This window comes from Zychaea mexicana, assembly GCF_025766255.1.
Source record: "Zychaea mexicana strain RSA 1403 chromosome Unknown BDB00scaffold_180, whole genome shotgun sequence".
In the NCBI taxonomy this organism is placed as follows: domain Eukaryota; kingdom Fungi; phylum Mucoromycota; class Mucoromycetes; order Mucorales; family Lichtheimiaceae; genus Zychaea; species Zychaea mexicana.
Window position 1 is genome coordinate 1 of NW_026516843.1, and position 20,742 is coordinate 20,742.

Sequence of the window (20,742 nt, forward strand, 5' to 3'; positions counted from 1 at the left end):
TTTTTGATGGGATAGTTGGGAGGATGGATCTCAAAGAAGAGACGAGGGATGTGTAATTTGGATTTCATATGCTGACGAAGAAACGGTGTTTAGGATCCAATACCTGCGTGATCTCAAATCATTTTTTGGAGTGGCGTACAAGATCAAGCAGGATGGGGAGACCATGGTACTGACATGTGTTGGTATCGGCTATGTCAATCATAACAAAAAGACAACCTAAGACGATTCAACCGTAGAATTCTCTCTCATAGCACAAGCACACAACACCATTCTTTCACATTGCATTATTCGACTTTACCATGTTTTCTATATTAATCCATGTACCATATTCTTCTTGCCCTTCATTCACATCTAAAAATAATGTTTCTATCAAATGAACGAGGTCCACATGTGTTTCCCAATACGTCATACTGAGAAGGTTACTCAAGAAAATTTCAGTGGCATTTTCCTTTGCTCTTTCTCTTTTTCATTTATCTTTCGAAACCTTATACATATTTATCTATATATCATGTCTGCTGATAATACTACTGCAAATGTCCCTACACTCAAACTACTGCTTATTGGAAACTCGTCAGTTGGTAAATCGTCACTTTTACTACGGTTTACGGACGACACCTTTCTACCACAAGACGAAGTGTCCGCAACCATTGGTATGTTCCTTTTTTTTTGTGGTTGAAAACCCGAGATTTTCACTCAAACCATGCATTCATTATTGTATAGGTGTCGATTTTAAAGTGAGCATGACCAACGTCGAAGGCAAAACTTATAAATTGACCATTTGGGTAACTGAAAAAAACGCTTGTAGTGCAAAACTGGTTGAATGCACTTGTCAACTTTTGCAACTTGGCACTGAATGTCGTATATACACATATCTAGGATACCGCGGGTCAGGAACGGTTTCGGACGCTGACTTCGTCATATTATCGTGGGGCACAAGGTGTGATTCTGGTCTATGATGTCAGCAGTCGAGATTCTTTTGAGGCATTAAATACTTGGTGGAACGAGGTCAATACATACTGCTCAAGCCCGGATGTCGTCAAGATGATTGTTGGTAATAAGGTGGATAAGGTAAGACGAAACGGATTTGAATTGTATATGATAGTGTCGTAGCAAAAGAATGGTCAAGGTACTGAAGCATTGTCAAAAGGAATCTTCACGAGCCGTAACATACAAAGAAGGTGCAGCGATGGCCCGTAAGTTACAAACCTTGTTTATTGAATGCAGCGCGAAAACGAACGTGGGCGTGCGAGAGGCGTTTGAAGAATTGGTTATCAAGGTAAATAAATTTAGAATACTAGAGGCAGTAGTAGTAGTAGTAGGATCATCCTTTGTAATCCGTATTAACCTACGCCATTTTATGTGTATAGATTATTGAGACGCCGAGCTTATGGCAGAAAAAAGCAGCGCCCAATACAGTACGCGTGAGCACGCAGCAACCGCAGGCAGGAGGATGCAGCTGCTAATTTATCACAAATACAAACTAGATGTACTTTTGCTACCTACTATAATTCCTTGTATACCATTTACTAAACATACTTTTTTTTCTTTTATACATACATAAACAGCTATTTCTTTTTTTACTTGTACCATACAGATCCTATATACAGATCTATCTTTTTTGTTTATGTGGGAGAATTACGATAAAGAAGATGATGACGATAGGCTTGGCTTTCGCGCCCTAGCAATCGTTCTCTCATTCTCTATCTTGATCTTTTGAATCGCCGTCCATTTCCCCTTTCCTGAGAGTGAGATTGTCCCCGCTTTTCCTTCTTTCTTTTCTTTGGTCGACTATTCTCGTTGCTGCTCCTGCCTATATTATCACCATCATCACGATCAATATAGGATTGCTTTCTCTTCCTGGCTGCGTTATTCGCAAATAGGTACGGATCGACTGATGGTAAGTTGCTGGCACCCAAATCTTCCACACTCAAATACTTCAGCGGAAACTGATACTTTGTCAGATTCTTACGAGGAGTATTTGATGGGTGAGATTCTACAAGTATAACTTTTTCGAGCAATGAGCGTTGAAACGTGTCAGATTCAATGCGTGTGTTCAACTGGACATGCATCCATCCAAGAGCAGCCTGGAATTGCTTGGCTGTTCTTGTAGCACGAGCAACATTGGCACCTATACGCCCAAAGAAATTAGAGCCCAAGCAAAAATAAAGTTTGTATTAAATTTTTTGATTTTTCACAGTTACTTACTAGGATCGTCGGGATTTTCGATAGCAATGGTGCCATTCAAACATTTGGGATCGAAAGCGCCATCACGCTATCGTCATGAACATAAAATTAAAAAGTCTAACAATGATTAGACGGGGAAATCTACACATATCCCTTTCACTGCCATGTACGATATTACCCTGTCAAAGTATCCTTCCGAGGTATAGAATGTCAAGCCTTTCGTGTCGAAATCAAAGGTCGAGTAGAATTTCAAGAATCCTATCAACAGCATACCAAGTCGCTTCTTTGAAAAGTCCTTGTCTTCTTTGCCGTCCTTTTCAGAAGTATCACCATTATACTATATGATAGACACATGCGCAAACGGCGGCAATAGATCAATACTTTAACTTCTGTTTATCCTTTTGCATTAGAAGAAACATAGAAGTTATGTATTGTGCAAGTACCTTTAGATAATGAGTAATCAAGCATATTAAAGCGTAGCTAGCGAGACCATTCCTGACTGTGCTTAATACTTCGTAATTTGGGTCATGTTCAAAGCGAATTCCAAGCAAAGCATGTTTCAGGACTAAAAAGAGCGGTTTAAGCTCTGGGTATTCTTCCATCCATTGAAGGGTTCGCTTTGAGCTGATGACATTGTTTTGCGCCGTAATATCCGCGTTGAGTGCCGACTTATATTCACAAAATTTGATAACAGGCACCTAAAGTGTTGAAATAAGTAGCAACATATAGCAAAAGCGCATTAATAAGTCCGTTTCTTTCTTTATATGAAAAGCGAGAGAAAGAACGCTTTACCGTGGCGCGAAAAACGGGCTGCATATATCCATACTGTCTAAGGCATTTAGATATTTTTTTAAGGATCGTTTGGGGCTTAATGCCATCGTCGGTAGAGATGTTCAGGTCGATATCACTGTTATATAGCATTTGTTGACAGAAGATTCTTTTTTTGTTAATTTAAAGTCATAGGCAACAAAATGGTGGGGGGAGATTCTCTCTATGGCAAGTGTTTTGACCTTGAAGGTAATAGTAATTGCGTTTCAAAAGATCCGAACGGTTCGACTGTTGCTTCTGGATAATTTTGAAGCGCAATGGATCGGATCGTTTGAAAGAGATCATGCCGGCTACGAGTCTCGAAAGTGGTAGGTGCCAAGTATTCCTCAAACTCTTTAATCTCTTCGCTGAGCCTATTATAAACATGTTGTTCAGTGCACATGGGTATTTATCGAGGTGTAGCAAAACAACGTTTTTTAATTTGAAATGGGATACCTGACTAAATTGACGTCCTTCATGTAATAATGAGTGTGTCAAATTCAAATAAGTGTTTTGCCGCTTTATTTGAGCAATTGTCCAATTTGACATCCAGCGGGTTGTGCATTGACTTGCACTTTTCTCAGCATATACCATATTAGCCTACCGTGTTACAAAAAGAAAGCTGCGGTTTTGAAACTCCAAATATCGTTTTTAAAAGAATATTAATTTATCACTGTATATTGTATAAGTGATTATAGAGAGGTTAACTTTTGCTATCCGTGTACGCGAAATATGATGATAATACAGTGGGTAAGTAAATATATAGACAAAAGAATGCAGAACTACTACAAGGCATAACGGAAGTTGGAGTTCTTCTCGTACAATCGCTCGTCACTATCAACATCCTCACTCAAATCCATCGATTCGGGAACACCGTACTTTCGGTCACGACGATCATTTTCGCGTTTCAATAAGAATCGTAACGTAATGGCAGACAACCCAGCTAAGCACATGAACACCAGGCAAACGGCGTGACCTCGGATATATCGTGGGCCGTCTTCCGTTTTATAAATCTACAAAAAATTATTATAGCGTCGTTTGTTGATAGACATTCCTCATCCAGCTGCAACCTTTTATTATATACCTGAGTTCCTAGCATACTGAAGCACTATTAAATGAATTGCTTATTCATTTAGTCCGTCTGCCTTTCTAACGGGAGCATGATAATACTCGTTTTATTTCATTTGCAAGTCAGATATAAGTTTAACTCGATATTTACCTGTCCGCACATGCTAGTCAGGGCGATGGCAACACCACGCTTTGTATGGCCCAAGTTATTGTTGGATACCCAAGATAGTGTCTGTTTTTTTTTGTTGTATGCGATAAAAGAAAGAAATGCTTGGATGAACAAAATATTTCCAAGAATATGATATTCAATAATAGCAGCAATATCACTTACTAAAGGAATGATAGGGTAAATACCACAAGCTACTAAGACAGCACCAGCATACCGTACGCCGACATTGACTGTCGCAAGCAAGAAGATATAGCCGATGATAGCCAGAGCCGAAACAGATGCCACATGATAGCCGCGTTGAAGTGTGCGATCTGAGTTCCAGGAGACAAGCTATAGTGTTTCATACAAAAGTTTATTTTTTCGTGTGGTGCTTCGACGGAAAGCTGTGTACTTACGAAAACAAGGACAGCAGCGGCCACATAAGGTGGAATTGAGAGTAACTGAGCATCCAACGCACTGAATCCTAAATCACGGATAATGGTGGGGAGAAACACAGAGTAACTTGCCAATGCCACATTCAAGCCGATATAGATAATGACTACAGAAAGTGACAGATATTCCCACATCCATTCGTAAAAAAAAACCCCCATCAGTTAAGTAAGCACAAGATGCTCAGGGCCACATAGTCAACACAGAACATACATGCTAGCCAGTTGTAATAATCAATGATAGCGCCCAAAAACTGATGCTTGTCGAACGGCTTGTTATCCGTGTTTCCACCTTTACGCGTTCGTTCAATGGCCACGGCCTTTTCCTCGGGGGACAACCATCGAGTTCCCACAGTTTCGGGACTTGAAGAGAAATTATTTTTCTTGTTAGTAGTGAACCTTTGAATTTCGCAGAGGTAGTACATGGTTGTTCTCAGGTTTAATGCTTACAGGTTCGGTAAGATGAAGAAGCTCAAAAAACCGAAAAGGATTGTTGGTGCTGCTTCAATGATAAACAGCCATCTTTCAAGGAACAAACGGGTTACCCTTTAGTAACATAATTTCTACTGCATTATTTGGGCCATCTTATTTACCTCCACCCGGCCAAACCATGGGCTCCGCTCAGGTTTCCAAGGACTCCGTAGGCAATAGCCCCTGAAAAGGCGCCAGCTACTGTTGATGAGCCGAAATATAATGCGACCTGGTATAAGCATAGAAAAACAAACGAGGTAAACAGTAAGAGCGTGATCTCGTGCTGACATATCATTCCCTGTCCCCAACTGCCCACATCCTCAAGGAAAAAAAACAATATATCAGATCATGGACTTACACGCGATGCCAACTCTTCGCGCTGATACCAAAACGATAAAAAGAGCGGTGTCGAAGGACCAACACCTGTCTCAAATGCGCCTAGCCAGAAGCGGCACGCGATCAAACCTGCAGCATTGTGCGTTGCTGATTGACTATGTATATCACCATGATATCATTCTTTAGTACTGTAAAGAGATCATGTAAGCAAAAAAAAAAAAAAAAAAGACAGCCATTTTCTGCTGTTCAACATACCAAATAGAACAGATACCCCACAGAATCATAGTAGCTGAAATCCAACGCGATGGAAGTAACCTAGAAAGAAGGTAGAATTAAGAGATATGCAAAAGAAAAAGAGACGGGGTGGGATCAGAACGATTATGCATGATCGATTTTATAGTTCGTACATGAGCTACTACAGTACTTTTATCCTACCATTTTACCATCAAGTTGGAAGGAATATGAAAAATCACATAACCTGTAGTATTGTATCAAAGAAGAAAGAGCCAAAACAAAAAAGAAATGAGCCCTGAATGTATATATCGCAAATCCAAGCATTCGTTCTCTGTAGAGCAAAAGTGCTACTTGCCAGCAAAAAAGATCGTCAACGCCGTATAATAGTCGTTTCCTTGCAAATTCAAGTCGGCTTCTAGAGTACCCAATCTAGCATTACCGATATTGTTTCGATCCAAACTGAGCATGAGATATAATAGCGCCACCCATGGAATTACTCTATGAAAATAGCAAATCTCATTTTCCGTCAAGATTGTTTTTTGTAAAAAACATGTACATCCACTTGGAGAACGCCTATGCTCTTATTAGTATACCTCAAATCGATTTTACGAACGAGCCTCTTCTCGATTGCCTTGCGTTCTTCCTCGCTGAACTCCAGCGTGGGAGGCTGATCCGCATCACTACTGATTACTTTTTCCAGTGCTGTTTGGCTTTTTCCATTAGCCACTTTTGTCTTTTCGTCAGTCAACATGATGAATATAGTATATGACTAAATCAGGAGAAAAGGAGGAAAGAAAAAGAGATGAAATTATCCGCTTTTTTTTTTCTCGATTTGACTTGTTACTGGGTCGTACAAGTCTTTTTTTGGTTTCCTTAAAATGTAGATGCTCACCCCCTAAATTTGAAAAACTAATATGTTCTTCCGCTTGTGCAGGCTGTAGTCGCTCCAAGTGCCGATCATACTCACTAACAGCTATTACGTAACTTGGATTCAAAACAGTAATGCATAACCAAGTGCGCAAATAGAAAATATGCTTTTTGCTAATGTAGTTGTTAAGATAATATACATGAAATGGTTGGAGTGGATAAACGTTGAGGAAGTGTGAGAGGATTAAATAAATAGTATACTGGTGTTTGTAAGCAAATTCACCAAATAAGGGCAAAATAGCAACGTTACACGTACAATGGTGTGTGTAAAAAGAAAAAGAAAAGTCTATGTTCACGTTATGCCGAGGAGGAGTTGGTGGTGTTTTTAAACTTCTACCAGTCTTCATCAAACAAGCCAGGTATGATGACTGCCTCGACCAGCTCAGAAGCATGATATGCTCCCCTTGCCGGTCGTGTCAAATACACTGTCCGTTCCTTGCGCTCTTTCCGTAACTCTAGCTGTGGCGGCAAGTTGGGCAAACTAAAGTAATTGGGTGGCTCCTCATTTTGCGGAGGCGTTTGTGTCAATGCGGCCGTCAAGGGTCCTATTAACTCGCTCGGTAATCCTTGTGGCTCTGGCGGTTCATCCAGATCTGCGTTGAAAAACATTGGACAGTCTTTCGAGTCGCGGTAGTTTTGCATCGATGTCAGATCAGGAATACGGAGCAAGTGGTCGTTCGACAGGTTGGCAATGATGAGTGGAATGTTGAACTCTAATACGTGGTTATTCTTGAACAGATGTCCTTGTTCGACCGTAATGAGAAACTGGAGCCCGTAGTGAACTCGTGTATGGCGTGTGGTGAAGGACGGCGAGACCAATCGTGTTGGGACGTCAAAGCACACTGTCTCTGAAACAGGAGACGTCGTGATCGGCACACTGCCATGGAGAACCGTCCGGATGTGTTCCCGGAAAGCAGTCCCTTGTTGGACGAGCATCTTGCCTTCATGATGCTTACGGAACTTGTAGGTAATGGCAAGGATCTTGGCATCCGCGTGGAGTGTGGTCAAGTTGAGCTGCATTTCAAACGGCTCATCTGCACATTTATAAAAAAAAACGAAAGTTGGTCCTGTCTCTCGTCTTAAAGAAACCCGCTATATTACCTGGACAATAGGATTGTTTGTAGAGTTTTGCCTGTGCTTCTGCAACCGCATGCTTCTTGTCTTTTATAAGGGTGGTCTTGTACACCCATTCCTTGCCTAGAATGTGAGTCTTTTAATATGATGCGAGCCCCTTTCAATCAGATCAATTGACGCATGCTGTGTAACATCGCATACCTGGAGTGGAAATTACTATCGGTCGATAAGGTGTGATGTATTCACGACTCTTAGTTCCCGATTGAAGCGCAGGCCCATCAGCCTGTGCCGTCCATATGTACCGAATTGCAAACCCTGAAGGTTCCTCCATCGATGGTGGGTAATTGACATTTGGAAACTACACATTTTTCATTAGCATCAAGATTTACCAAAAAAAAAAAACCACTCAGTGGCTAATGATTTAACCGATAATAATCCTGCAAACCCAATCTATTAACTTTACCTTTAAGGCGAATGGAAATTCATAATGACCCGCTTCCAACTCTTCCCAGGCAGATTGTGAATAGTCTAAAAGAAAAATACACGTTTCAGCGCACGTGCGTTATGTCAGCTTGACAGCACTCTCCCCAAAAGTAGAACAACTTACTGCTCGAGTCATTGCCCCAAAGTTTCCAATCCGTCTCAAAGAATGTGGTGATTGCTTGATGTACCCACTCCCCTCGACCATCGCCACCACCTTCTTCGACTTTAACCATGGCGGATTCCTCAGCTCGAAACTACGAGCGTCAAAAAACGTCGATCATATAATAAATGAGCAATGGAACTGGAAGAGCATATACAAAACGAATGAATACATTACCTTGATACGGATACGAGTGACATGCATTCGTTCAGCAGCATCCAATACGACTATACCTGTATTATGTGCAAAGCAAGAACTCGTTACGTTTAGATATGCAAACAATTCTCGGAGTTGAAACACTATTGATTCACTTCCATACCTCGAACAACTCGGTTAGGTCGAACAATGACATGTGTGCCGCCTTCAAATTCAATATTGAGTGCTGTCACTGGTGGTATGTGTGTTGTTGATGGAGTAGTAGCATCGTTGCCAGTGTCACTGCTGTTGGTGTCCAAAGATAAATGCCGGGAATTTCGATTGCCTGAATGAAACGATGGTGCGCTGGTCGAGAATGGGGCTGTTTGAGGATTTGATTGCGATGCTGAGCGAACTCGAGTGGAATTATGCGCGGCTGCAGGAATCGAAGGTGAATGGGTTGGGTGGTTGGTATGTTGAGGGGCAGGTGGTTGTGCTAAAGAAGAGGCTGAGGATGACGCTCGGTGGCGAGTTGCTACCTGCGCTGCGCTTGAGAGTAGACTTGCCATAAGAGATGCAAATGTGATATGCGAAAAGCTGCTTCAGCTGTCTTTTATACCGAAAAAGCCATGCAAGCTTATCCTTGGCTCCGCTTCGCCGGGGGAAAATAGTATAACCTTTTGAAACCCTGAATGGATTTTTTTGGAAACATTGGCCGTAACACAAGTATCAAAGAAGGAAAGAAGGTACTCTGTTTGTATTGTACGTATGTGCTCTGTGTATCTGTTGTTTGTCGGTGCATACCCTTACACTTCGATCATAAAATGCGGCCTTGTCTTGGAAAGTGTGCATGGAAAAGCTCTTTTTTTTTCCAATTAGTATAGTAGTAGTAGTAGTTACTTGTACCGGCCGGAAGAAAAAGCTGCCGAGCTGATGACGATGGTTAAAGGCATTGAAAATGAAATATCCTCACTCCGCACAAGCGCGCTTCTTTAGCATATGCTCAAAAATATGCAAACGCGATTATTTTTGTTTCTGATGGTAATTGTTTTTGAATGGCCGACAGGCAATAGCCAACCAAGCTTTAGGGTTTTTGTTTCAGCAGATCGTCTATATATGCAGCGTCGTAAGCATCAAAGACCATTTTAGGCAAAAGCAGAACATGTATTTGTTGGTTAGCAGAAATAATTATTTATATCAGCTCGCATCCATGGATATAATATAAATGCGCTGCAAGTTAATGGATCGGGCTCGAAATAAGCGTCCACGAAGATGGGTGATAAGGGGTGGGGGACCGTAATTTCATAAACTTGATTTGCGCAGAAGTGTCAGCGCTCTCTATCTCTTTCTCTCTCTCGCCCAATAAGCAGAAAGCGCGCCCGACCGGTTATTCTAATAATCAAGACAGACTCACTCACTCACTCACTTACTCACACTGTGAGAGAGACGAGAGCCACTTAAACGTAGCAGTACTTTCGGAGCCGTAAAATAAGCTGTGCGGGGTAAGCACATTTTGTTACCGCTCCACGAGCAGGATTACCTCATCTGAAACCTCTGGTACCGTTCATTTGGGTACAATGGGAAAATGCATAGTGACCAACCTTTGCCGTTCAAGCACTCAAGAAGACTTACGCGTAGACTACTCATGGACACTGTGTTTTTATATGGATCATAAGAAGGCCGATAGATTCGATAATAGATGTTTCGTCACGATGACGTTATTGCAAAAAGAAATATTAAGCTCGTACCATTACAGTTGATATTGGTCATAACTACTCCAGACACGTTAAATAGTATACGGATCAAGGAACAACAAACGCACATCCTCAATTTCTAAAGTCGACAAACGTCGAGACAAAGTAATAGTTGTACAGATCATTTTGTACCAGCCCTCTCATGAATGTTTGTCGTAATTTGCACGTGTTCAAAGATGAATTTGACTACATCTTTGTCCATATATCAGTCCCGTTCTCTTGTAAATCAGAGTAGTTTTACAATAAACAGGTCCTACAATCGTATTCAAAAATGATACAAATATAATTAGCTGTGATATAGCAAACATGCCATGAGTAACCGCATCCAATTGGCAACAATTATCTATTATCATAGATTATGGGCTTACAGGGCAATTATTCTTGATTCAATTGAGCCTAACTTATCATGAGAAGCGTTAGGATATTGTTGTTGCGCACGACCACTTTGTTGTTAGAGAATATGCAGTGCACGCTAAGGTAAGGAAGGACTGGACGACGACAAAAAGAATTAGGCTCGCAGTAAGGACGCTCTTTTGGCAAATTCTAGAAAACAGAAGTTACTCAATCTAGAAACAAGAAGACTCGTTCAAGCGCTCCCAACTTACACACAGTGTAAAGAAATAGTGCGCTCAGTTGAGAAAAAAGAAAAGCTTGATAAAGAGATCCAACTGTATACTCAATTACAATTGTTCCTAGTTCCAAGTTTATGAAAATGCGCCAAAGTGTCTTTTCACTGCCTGCCACAACAGTTACCGCGCAATGCATCTTATGCGCTACCAAATCATCAAATGCTTTTTAACTATAGATACATCCTTGGCAATTCAAGGAAACACGCGCAACAGTTTCACTTTTCTATACTATAATTAAACTTCATGCGTCAAAATTCCAAGTCCACGCGAAAATAAAAGAAAAAGAATTCCCGACAGGTTCACCTTTGAAAACTCAACCTTAACCTCATCTCATCCCCTTCCCGCTTCGCTACCACCAAACTCCTCTCTAATGTTACCTTCAGGCGCCCTAAAAAAGAAAGCAACGAGTGGCGCCGATGTCTTTCGCAAAAAAGATAAAGATCGCACCGGCGGAAAATCTGGAAACAAAAGCAATGGCTCGCCTTCATCCCAGCCAACTCGGCCAACACAAAATTCAATGCCAACCCGTGGTCAAGGCAATTTGCCCTTGCCATCAGCTCCTGTGGTACTCGATCTTCATCGCTTTGCTGATGACACTTTAAATCCAGAAGATTGTATGGAAAGAAATAGCCGAGAGCTACCTTTTATTCTTAAAGAGGAAAAAAAAGCCTTTTTGTTATTGGCGAGAGGTTTTTTTTTTTGGCTTTGACATATATTGACTTTGTATACGCATATATATACGTGTAGACGTACGTCGCTCATTATCTGATACAAACGAAGAAGGAATTCGTACATTTCACAAGTCACTTGCCGAAGCAAAGCAGGTGGTAGGAGGTGATTTGCAGCGCAACGTTTATCGAAACTACACAGAATTCGTCACTATTTCAAAAGAAGTATCCAACCTCGATGGCGACGTATTCCGCCTAAAAGGCTATATCAACGAATTGAAGAGCATCTGGGAAGGTTTTGTTGAGGAAACGAATCCTACAGAAGAAATCAAACCTACAGGTACAATAGAACTTTTATTTTATGAAAATGAGGATTCTCGGTTTGCACAATAGGGAGCAGTATGGCTTGATCAACTTTTTTTTCTCTTTTAAGCAGACGGTCTTGGAAACAAAGCAGTGTTGCCGCAACGGAAGCATACGGACATCATGACTACTGACTTGCAAAGTATCTACCGAGCTCAGATATCCGCATTATGGGATAACGTTGAAGGATCTCAGGTATATTAATATAAAGAAAAAAGGGCTGATCTATCGTCTACGAAAGTAACCGCCGCCGCAGAAAGACTTCTAATTATGTTCTTGCCTGCAGAGATTTGTCCCTTACACGCCCGGACGCCATATCGTTCGAGAATGCGTCAATTTTCTGGATATCAACCCCAACACCTTGCAACCCCGTGCAGCAGTACATATCTTTCTGCTCAACGACTGTCTGCTTATTGCTTCTCGCAAAAAGAGATCTGCTACTTCACGATACAAGCTGGTTGCTGATTACTGCTGGAGCTTGGAGGATGCAAGCGTTACGGATATCAACGATTCACAGGGTAATGGGCTTGATAGCTAATTTTGATCTTCTTGGGGTTATTAACTTGGAGTTGCTAGGCTTGATCAATGCCATCAAGATCTCGGTGTATCCCAACACGTTCGTATATCGATCCGAACGACCAGAAGATAAGTTCGCTCTTCTGCATGCCTACCGACGCACAATGGATGAAAATGGTGATAGGCATGAGGATCAGCCTAATTCAAGTAAGTGGCAAAACTGAGGTTTTTTCTTTTCTCTTTTGATAGATGCTGTTGACTAAAATTTCTTATATAGTGGGTTACAAGAACGGAAAGGTATACATTTTTATCGTCTCTACCGTAATGACATTTATTTGTTATAGTAACGGCTTGACGACCATGATGATAGGATCAGGGTGCAGCCGATGCAGGTGACAATGCAAAAGACGGCAAGGATGCAGAAATAAATCCCGCCGATCAAAAATGGCTCAGCTATTTACCCGATGAACTCGAAGTCGCAATTGCTCTGAGACAATTTGAGAACGCAGTGAAGGATATCGAACAAGGTACATTTACCAAGAGACACTATTTATACTAACGTCACTTTCATCGTTTGCTCATGTGATATGTATTATATAACTATTTTAGCGCGCAAGCTTTTCAGTTCGTACAAAAGAGAGACGCCGTTGCTTCGAGAGAGTAAACGACAAGTCGACAAATACACAGAGTCATTATCATCCATTATTAGCCACGACCTGAGCAACATTTTATTGACAAAAATTCAATTTCAACGACTCGTCAATTGGCTATTGCGATTGGATAAAGGAGAAGAGGTAAACAGATCGATTCGTGTTGTTATTATTTTCTGTTTCACACAACGCGTCATTGATTCACTGACACAACTGGTTTAGGCACGGGAAGTATTTCTGAACACACGATCTCTCATTATCAAAAAGCGGATAAGGTTCGTTGCCTATTCAACGCAGTGTGCTGGTATACCCGGTCATATACAATCCATGATTTAACGAAATCATGGGTACTTCTAGACAATTGACGTTTGAAGGAGACAGCACAACGTATATCAATGAGTTAGCATTGGTCGTGTTTACACTCGTACGAAACACGTGTGAGTGGTATCGCGACTCTTTCAAGCAAAATGAAATGGCTTCTCGGTTCATTACCTGGGTGCGTGAGCAGACTGAAATCTACGCTGACATTTACAAGCGTCAGGTGTTCAATCACAGCCAATTGAACTGCCAGATAATTGCAGACTGCTTCAAGTCTACATTGGATCAATGTTCTATCGTATGTATATATATATATATATATATATATATATTTGAAAGTAATCTGCCTGGAGAGTCGGTTTTAAAAATGATTATACTCACCTTGGGAGGGGAGGGATGTTTATCTTTTTGTAGCTCCGGAAAGTGGGACTTGATCTAAAGTTTTTGTTGGAAGACTTTTTCTTGGAAAACGTGCGCGAAACGATCCTGGCGTACGAAAAGAGATGCATGGAAAAGGCTGATAAATTTGTGGCAGCCGATAATTTCTCGATCGTGTCCAGCCAAAATTTGGGTAAGAAATAGTGGATGGGCCATCAGCGGCACAAATAAGGAGGGCCTCAAAAAAAGTAAATGTATTCATCACTTTTTTTGCAGGTGCCGACGTTCGAGTAACCTCGAGTGTAGTGACCTTTTACAACTTGTTGGTCAAATATGTCAATGATATCTGCCTGATTGCAAAGCTGCAGGTACGTAGAAATGCGCTATCGCTTATTAGCAAACCACTTAATAACTTGCTTTTTCTCTAGCTATATGAAACTGTGGTGCGAAGCATATCAAGAGTCACTGAAAGCTATCTGCGTGCAATGGTAGAACAGTCGAATGGCCAGGTAAGGCAAATCAGTGATAAAACGCAAGTTGCATTCATTTTCTTACCCTGGAACTTTCCTAGCGCTCTATTGCTCAGATGAACATTGGCTTTGTGCTGGATAATGTGGTCCCACGTGTATCTTCACAACTGAATGTAAGTGAATTATACATGACATGATCTCTGTTACTGTACTCACTGCCGTGCAAATGATAGCGCCACTTTGATCGCCCGATACCAGAGCTGGACTCACTGCGTGCGAGATTAAGAGGAATAAGCAACTAGTGACACAATGCATCATAAAAACAAAGAAACGATCAAAAAAGTTCGTTGCTGATATCGGTACTTGTTGAATCGATCATAAATTCCTTCAATAATGCAGAGTAATCTCCTTTATATACGACCTTTTTCTGCTTGGAACTTCTACAAACAACCCTATAAATAATATAATACCATTTCTTGAGCTGCAGCAGCACTTGCTCATAACTTTGGACGTCTCTGCGCTCATCATACCTTTACAACAACATGGTCTTATTCATTTGGCTTTTCCTGGAGGCCATATTTTGGATCTATCTTCGACAAACGTGGATCCGCTTACAACGTCATTTGAAACCAGATACGCTGCCCTCAGATGAAGAACGATACCGTCTATACTGGAACTGCGTCCACACGGTCACTGATGATTTTGAGGGTTGGCTGACCGGGTGGTTTTTGTATACTACTGGGAACGATGGCCAGCCTGAGCACCCAAATTTTGAAGAAATTCAAAGAGAGAATGTTGCACTCTGGTGAGTGATAGTTTATTAAATCAACTAAAGGAACTAATCTGACACGGGCCCACTGTCTTGTATTCTATACATATATACACACCCAGGCTTTCTTGGGCATTTTGGTGTGATAGCACAGAAAATGTACGGATGGTTGATACATTTGCAGCTGAACTAGAATGGATGATTCACACTATCGAGGTCATGTTCAAAGTCAAGTTTCCAAAAGGTTACAACCCGCACATCCGTTGCATTCGACCCACCTTGGACAGTTTCAGTTACGTCCATCGTCCACTGATAGCGTACGCATTTAACTATCTTATGACTGGTACTTTCAACCTTCTCTTCCTGGAAATGTTTGCGGGATATCGGCGATATGGATCGAATCGACCAGGCATTCGGTGGGGGATGCTTTTCCACCTTTTTTCATCACCACCGCTGCGGACAACACATAGCCAGACAGTAAAGCATTCTTTGGGGTCAACAGACGACACACAACATTACCATCTCGCCTACTGGTATCGGAAGGGCAAGGCAGCAAGTACAACACCGATCCTATTTATACACGGTATCGGCACAGGTCTAAATGTTTATGCTGAGTTTATACATCGTATCACTGCCTTGGATCGTCCAGTGTTTTGCATCGAATTACCACACGTATCCAGTCGTTTGGTTGAACATGTATGTGAGACCACAATAGCTTGGCTTTTTTTATCTAGTATGTGAGAGTGAGAGTGAGATCGCTAAGAAGTATTAATTCAGGTACCCACGCCCCAAGAAATAGTCTCTGAAATCCAAGTGATGTTAAACACGCACGGATTCGACAAAGCTGTTGTTGTCGCTCACTCTTTGGGAACAGCGGTCGCTAGCTGGATTGGCAACTTGGCTCCAGACCTCGTTGCAGGTCTCGTTCTTATTGACCCTATATGCTTTTTACTTCATCATCACTATGTGGCATACAATATGTTATATCGAGTTCCGAAGCGTCCTGCCGAGGTATGAATCTTTTTATTCTTCTTCTCTCGAAAAGAGTCGTGAAAAACATTTCAAAATTGCTGATTTTATATATACGCAGTACTTTATTCATTATTTCGCATCACGAGAGTTATACATTAGCTACTATATCAACCGACATTTCCACTGGTACCAAACAGCTTTCTTTGTTGTTGATGAGACCAATACATCATCAAAACCACCCATTCTACCAAACCAGAAGCGCGACCTAAAGAGCCCATTCCATAATTCAGCCGTCTATCTCTCGGAGAAGGATGCCATAGTGAATACCCACCTGATCACTCACTATTTAATCCGTCAGTCCGTCGATACAACGGTCATGACCCAGCTAGCCCATGCCGAATTTCTTGTTAGATCGGAATGGCGTAAGCGGATCATGTTGGATATTGAAAATATTGTTATAAAGACAGAGGAAAAGGACGAAGCTGTGGTGTTTTTAGATGGAAAGTTGTAAGAAAATAAAGTTTCGCGTTGCATGAAACTTTGGCATGCTTTTTTTTTAATTTGGCTGGATGGAAAAAATTCAGTTGGATTACGTTGCAGTAGATGATTTATAGCATAGATGCTCGAGAAAAGTATCATGAATGCCCTTGGGAAGGGAGGCTTTGCCAGAAACAGTAGCTACGAACGTGTTTCTGACACAGGTCACCCTATACTGGCTTACTTATGCAATGTCATCCTATGTACATTCGTTTGTATTACAAAACCATCAATGAGAGAACAAAAGAGGTATATCATTACCGCTATGCTATGTCGATATTGCCCGTTGAACTAACCAAGGTGCTGTATAAAAGTGTTTTTTTTTCGCGGGTTATCCGAGTGATGAATTTACGCTACACAGGCCAACATCCTTGGGAGTGCGGTTAGCTGCTCGTGGCCAGTGTTGTGGAACGCTTGTTAAGACCAAGATGTATATCCAGCATGTCACCCATTGTGACAACCAGGTATAGCATTAGTACATGCTATATACAACTACATTTCTGTTGTTGTTCGATAAAAAAAAAAGAAGGCTTGATCCCCTGCTATACATACGAAGATTACTGTGTCAAGTACTACAGTGTAACGCTACTAGAATTGTCGGTGTTCTGCCCTTTTCTTTCCTCAAGTGTCCTTTTGTTTTTTTCACCCTCCATTGCTAATTAATATGCAGCAATCATATCATTCTGTGAGACCTGAGCTCAGGGCAAAAACTCGGGTTACAATTCAATCACACGCGTTTGCTTTTTTTATTTATTTTGCGTACTGTATCCAAGTTCTTCCCGAATAACCAAGCTACTCGATGATGGTGGAAGTATCTCTGAACTACAAAAGGCATCATCTTTTTCATTTCCAAAAGTATACGCGCGATGATTTTCTGTTGTACAGCTTGGGCTAAGACCTAGTCTGTATGATTGACCCTTTTGAATGTCAATAATTGGAATTGATTTAAAGATGGACAATGGTCTTGGCTCATGTGTTCGAAAACAAGGAAAAACGAGCGTACGGTGTGTGACAGAGGATTGGCAAAGTGCATACCAAAAAGAGAGGCAGAACTTTCTGGTATGTTTGCAGCAGGATGCGCTCCCCCCTGTAGAGCTTTTACAAAACTTGTTTATCGACGGGTGACACCATGAGGTTCTATGGTAAGTAAAAGTCGGGGAACTGGTTTGATAGGCTGCATGCGTGAGTTGGAGTGGTGTGTGTGTGTGTTGTTACCCATTATCAAAATTATGGGAATACGTGCCCCGCCATAGTCAACAAGTGAACTATCCATTCAAGCCTTAACAGCATGTCCAAGTGTAACAAGTCCATATGCAGCAAATCACTGGGTAAACGAAAAAAAGAGTCAGCCTGTCGACGTTGATCAGCAAACGTCCCACTTTTTTTTTTTTCAATTACAGCGACGCACTCGTTTCTTTGGTGGTGTGCCATATTCTGTGCTACATGAAAGAAGGGTGACACGCTGTGAGGTGCATGATTGGAAGTACAGCATACATTTGACGTGTTGTGTGTATATGAAATAATGTACAGTATGTAGCGTGACATAATTCTAACTTTAACAAGCGTAGTAAGGTCTTTTCCATGTCAGATGGAAGCTATAGCAACCCATGAATGTCATTGTCTCCTAAAAAGATCTCGGAGACTTTTATTATATGAAACGACAAGAAGAGGAAGGACCTCGGATGCGATACAGTGAGCTTGTTGTTTATTATGCATTCATCATCTCATACTATAACAAAAAAAGAAAGAAACAGTAGAACTCTCATGCTATGACGTCGGTGGAAACAGCAACCGACTGTGAGCGGGCTAATATCAGAAAACCCTCCCACAGCATTCTGTTGATTTTCTTACGTTACTTGGAACAGTGTGGTAGGTAGACATGCCTCAAATATATACAACGAACTAGCAGACGCTGAGAAGTAACCCAAGTTGCTTTTATAAAAGATCTTATAAGCAGCACTACTACTGTACTGTTCGGAGTATCTAGCCCAACCTCCTCCCCCCCCACCCCGAGTAATGCCACAACCGCATTTCCAATACAAGCCCCACCTTTGTGTCCCAGTGCCTTTTTGTTATGAACTGCTGTTTTAACACGGCATTCCCCTCAATCGTGTCTGGTCTACCGATGCGTATCGAGACTGTCCAAATCAGTGTACATTGGCTGCAGCAGCAGTAGTAGTAGTAAAGAAGAAAAGGAGACTTTTCTTGTGGTCAAAAATAACGTGCGAGCAGAAGAACGGTAATGATCACCGTGGTCACTTTGGCTGAGTATCAATGCGAAATGCATTCAGGTACATGACATACTACTAGGTCCTCCACGAGCTGCTTCTTTCTCTTTTTTTTTTGCTGTGCTGCATATTCATCATCGTCTTCGTCGTCGTCATCTCAGCGTCATTCTCATTAATAATAGCAATAGCAAACAAACAAACACCATGGGGCTTTTTCCTTCTTGAACACGTCGTAGTAGTGACTTTTCATGACTCTTTAGTAGCAGCACAACCGGGGTGCGCCGGATGAGAGTATGTGCGTGTGTGAGGGGTGTCTGTCTTTCTTTCTCTCGCTTTAATTGATTTTTGACCATGCTCGTTGAGTCGAAAAGGGAGTCCGCAGAATTGCCTAATGCGACACGGGAACCGTGCGTACTTGGTTATGAACCGCATCCCCCCCCCAAGAAGCTCTCTTCCTCCCTCCTCCCCCCCCCCACACCCACCCACCCACACACACACACCCCGCTACTTATTTTCTTCTTTCCTTTTCCCTTCGTTGCTAGCTTGTCCCTTTTCTCTCTTTCTCTCTTTCTGTTCTTCTTTCTCTCAAAACAAGACATTGCTCAACCAACCCACTTTGACTCACCAACCATACAAACACAGTTTTATCGCTCACACATTGAGCATAATTACGACTCAAAACACCAACGCCCTTCCCCACCATTCAACACTATGCATATGGAAATCGCACAGGCAGCCGATTTCCTTGGTCGACTACTGCATTCAAAGCTAGACCAAGCCATGCTGCAAGCTTTCAAAGACAAACTCATTGAACTACTAAAACAGCGCTTTGTCTACCATTGGGATCCACAGCAACCTTACCGAGGCAATGCCTTTCGAGCCATCTCCAATTTCAATGGCCAACTGGATCCTGTGCTGGTCACGGGTAAATGGAACTTTTTTCTTTTGTTGTAAAAGAGATGGATGCCATTCCTTGATTATGCTGGCTGGCTGACACCTCTCATCTCTCTCTCTCTCTCTCTCTCTTCTTTCTTTTGTGGGGGGGTGTGAATAGCTGCACACAACGCATCGATCCCACCCGTGTACATCCACACACACTTGCCGCGTGATTTTGTGTTGTGGATAGATCCAGGATCGGTGTCGTATCGGGTGGGTGACCATGGCAACATCATGACCTTGTTTGAGGAGCGGACGCATGGGCGTGTCACGTTGAACAACAAGATGGAACAGCAACAGGCAATATCAAAGAGCAACGCCCTGGCATACATCCAGCAGCCGAGGATCTCGACGCCGGTGCGTATCTCGCCACCCAACAGTCCGGAGAGCATCAAGGTCATCAAGAACCACATCCACCAGTCGTCGCCATTGACACAGGAGCACCAGCCAGAGACACCTCCTTCCCCACCAGAGGAGCAGCAGCAAAAGCAACAGCCCTTGGTCATGGCTAATTGAAAAAAAGAGACATGTATGCCTTGCCATCACTAGCACCATCGTCACCACCATCGTCATTATCATTCTTATTACTATTATTCTTGCAAAGTATATATATCCCATGTTCACTCGAAAGCACCTCCTCTTTCTCCTTTGTTAACGCACATTCAAAAGCACTCTCATTGTTCACGTACACACACACACACACATCCACCACTCCGCCCCCTCTTCCTCTTTTGCTCTTTGTGTCTGTCCCTTCCCTCGCTCCCTCCCTCCCGTCTCTCTCTCTGTCTTTTTGTTCTTTTCTTTTTTCAAAGGACCCCATCCCTCCCCAGTTTTGAGCTGTTTTTCTTTTGTTTTTCTTTTTCGTTACATATCCCATTAAAACACTTCCTGTAAATGCCTGTTTTCACTGATATTATTATTTTTTATGCTGGATGATGTCTCTTTTTTATTTTTCAATGTCAGATGCAGCATGATTGGTGCACTTATGCACCCAAAAAAAAAGACCACATGGCCTAATAATTTTCTTTATAGATAAAAAAAAATGTTAAAGAAGCTTTGGTATAACGAGTAAGGTAGT

General features: G+C 41.9%; 7 protein-coding genes across 7 annotated transcripts; 4 read left to right on the top strand and 3 right to left on the bottom strand.

Moving 5' to 3' along the window:
• Nucleotides 1–460: 460 nt before the first annotated feature.
• Nucleotides 461–1,563, top strand: BDB00DRAFT_859837 (ras family-domain-containing protein). The gene is made up of 5 exons (XM_053125952.1): nucleotides 461–650; nucleotides 721–782; nucleotides 877–1,068; nucleotides 1,148–1,276; nucleotides 1,368–1,563. Exons 1-5 carry the CDS (start codon nucleotides 509–511, stop codon nucleotides 1,461–1,463), a joined length of 621 nt encoding a protein of 206 aa, XP_052972798.1. The 5' UTR covers nucleotides 461–508; the 3' UTR covers nucleotides 1,464–1,563.
• On the bottom strand, nucleotides 1,564–3,547 carry BDB00DRAFT_859845 (uncharacterized protein). Its single transcript, XM_053125953.1, has 7 exons — nucleotides 3,448–3,547; nucleotides 3,195–3,365; nucleotides 2,977–3,091; nucleotides 2,628–2,882; nucleotides 2,363–2,521; nucleotides 2,206–2,272; nucleotides 1,564–2,128 (listed from the first exon to the last, which is right to left on the bottom strand). The coding sequence occupies exons 1-7, from the start codon at nucleotides 3,468–3,470 to the stop codon at nucleotides 1,701–1,703; spliced, it is 1,218 nt and encodes a 405-aa protein (XP_052972799.1). The 5' UTR covers nucleotides 3,471–3,547; the 3' UTR covers nucleotides 1,564–1,700.
• Nucleotides 3,548–3,677: 130 nt separating this feature from the next.
• On the bottom strand, nucleotides 3,678–6,510 carry BDB00DRAFT_859847 (MFS transporter-like protein). The gene is made up of 13 exons (XM_053125954.1): nucleotides 6,291–6,510; nucleotides 6,053–6,195; nucleotides 5,899–5,941; nucleotides 5,719–5,778; nucleotides 5,486–5,618; nucleotides 5,250–5,356; nucleotides 5,107–5,178; nucleotides 4,871–5,019; nucleotides 4,624–4,766; nucleotides 4,391–4,558; nucleotides 4,211–4,291; nucleotides 4,076–4,099; nucleotides 3,678–4,004 (listed from the first exon to the last, which is right to left on the bottom strand). The coding sequence occupies exons 1-13, from the start codon at nucleotides 6,446–6,448 to the stop codon at nucleotides 3,777–3,779; spliced, it is 1,509 nt and encodes a 502-aa protein (XP_052972800.1). The 5' UTR covers nucleotides 6,449–6,510; the 3' UTR covers nucleotides 3,678–3,776.
• A 447-nt stretch (nucleotides 6,511–6,957) lies between these two features.
• Nucleotides 6,958–9,045, bottom strand: BDB00DRAFT_776133 (uncharacterized protein; the record flags this gene model as incomplete). Its single annotated transcript, XM_053120257.1, has 6 exons — nucleotides 6,958–7,658; nucleotides 7,726–7,821; nucleotides 7,900–8,056; nucleotides 8,162–8,226; nucleotides 8,306–8,435; nucleotides 8,653–9,045. The coding sequence occupies 6 exons, from the start codon at nucleotides 9,043–9,045 to the stop codon at nucleotides 6,958–6,960; spliced, it is 1,542 nt and encodes a 513-aa protein (XP_052972801.1).
• Nucleotides 9,046–11,229: 2,184 nt separating this feature from the next.
• BDB00DRAFT_776152 (Cullin repeat-like-containing domain protein) lies at nucleotides 11,230–13,956 on the top strand (the record flags this gene model as incomplete). The annotated part of the gene is made up of 10 exons (XM_053120260.1): nucleotides 11,230–11,473; nucleotides 11,607–11,867; nucleotides 11,982–12,085; nucleotides 12,177–12,408; nucleotides 12,467–12,613; nucleotides 12,799–12,933; nucleotides 13,016–13,200; nucleotides 13,279–13,331; nucleotides 13,414–13,672; nucleotides 13,789–13,956. 10 exons carry the CDS (start codon nucleotides 11,230–11,232, stop codon nucleotides 13,954–13,956), a joined length of 1,788 nt encoding a protein of 595 aa, XP_052972802.1.
• Nucleotides 13,957–14,533: 577 nt separating this feature from the next.
• On the top strand, nucleotides 14,534–16,675 carry BDB00DRAFT_198879 (Alpha/Beta hydrolase protein). The gene is made up of 4 exons (XM_053116440.1): nucleotides 14,534–15,027; nucleotides 15,114–15,687; nucleotides 15,769–16,002; nucleotides 16,082–16,675. Exons 1-4 carry the CDS (start codon nucleotides 14,765–14,767, stop codon nucleotides 16,472–16,474), a joined length of 1,464 nt encoding a protein of 487 aa, XP_052972803.1. The 5' UTR covers nucleotides 14,534–14,764; the 3' UTR covers nucleotides 16,475–16,675.
• Nucleotides 16,676–19,439: 2,764 nt separating this feature from the next.
• On the top strand, nucleotides 19,440–20,180 carry BDB00DRAFT_885458 (uncharacterized protein; the record flags this gene model as incomplete). Its single annotated transcript, XM_053128413.1, has 2 exons — nucleotides 19,440–19,653; nucleotides 19,783–20,180. The coding sequence occupies 2 exons, from the start codon at nucleotides 19,440–19,442 to the stop codon at nucleotides 20,178–20,180; spliced, it is 612 nt and encodes a 203-aa protein (XP_052972804.1).
• Between the last annotated feature and the right edge of the window lie 562 nt (nucleotides 20,181–20,742).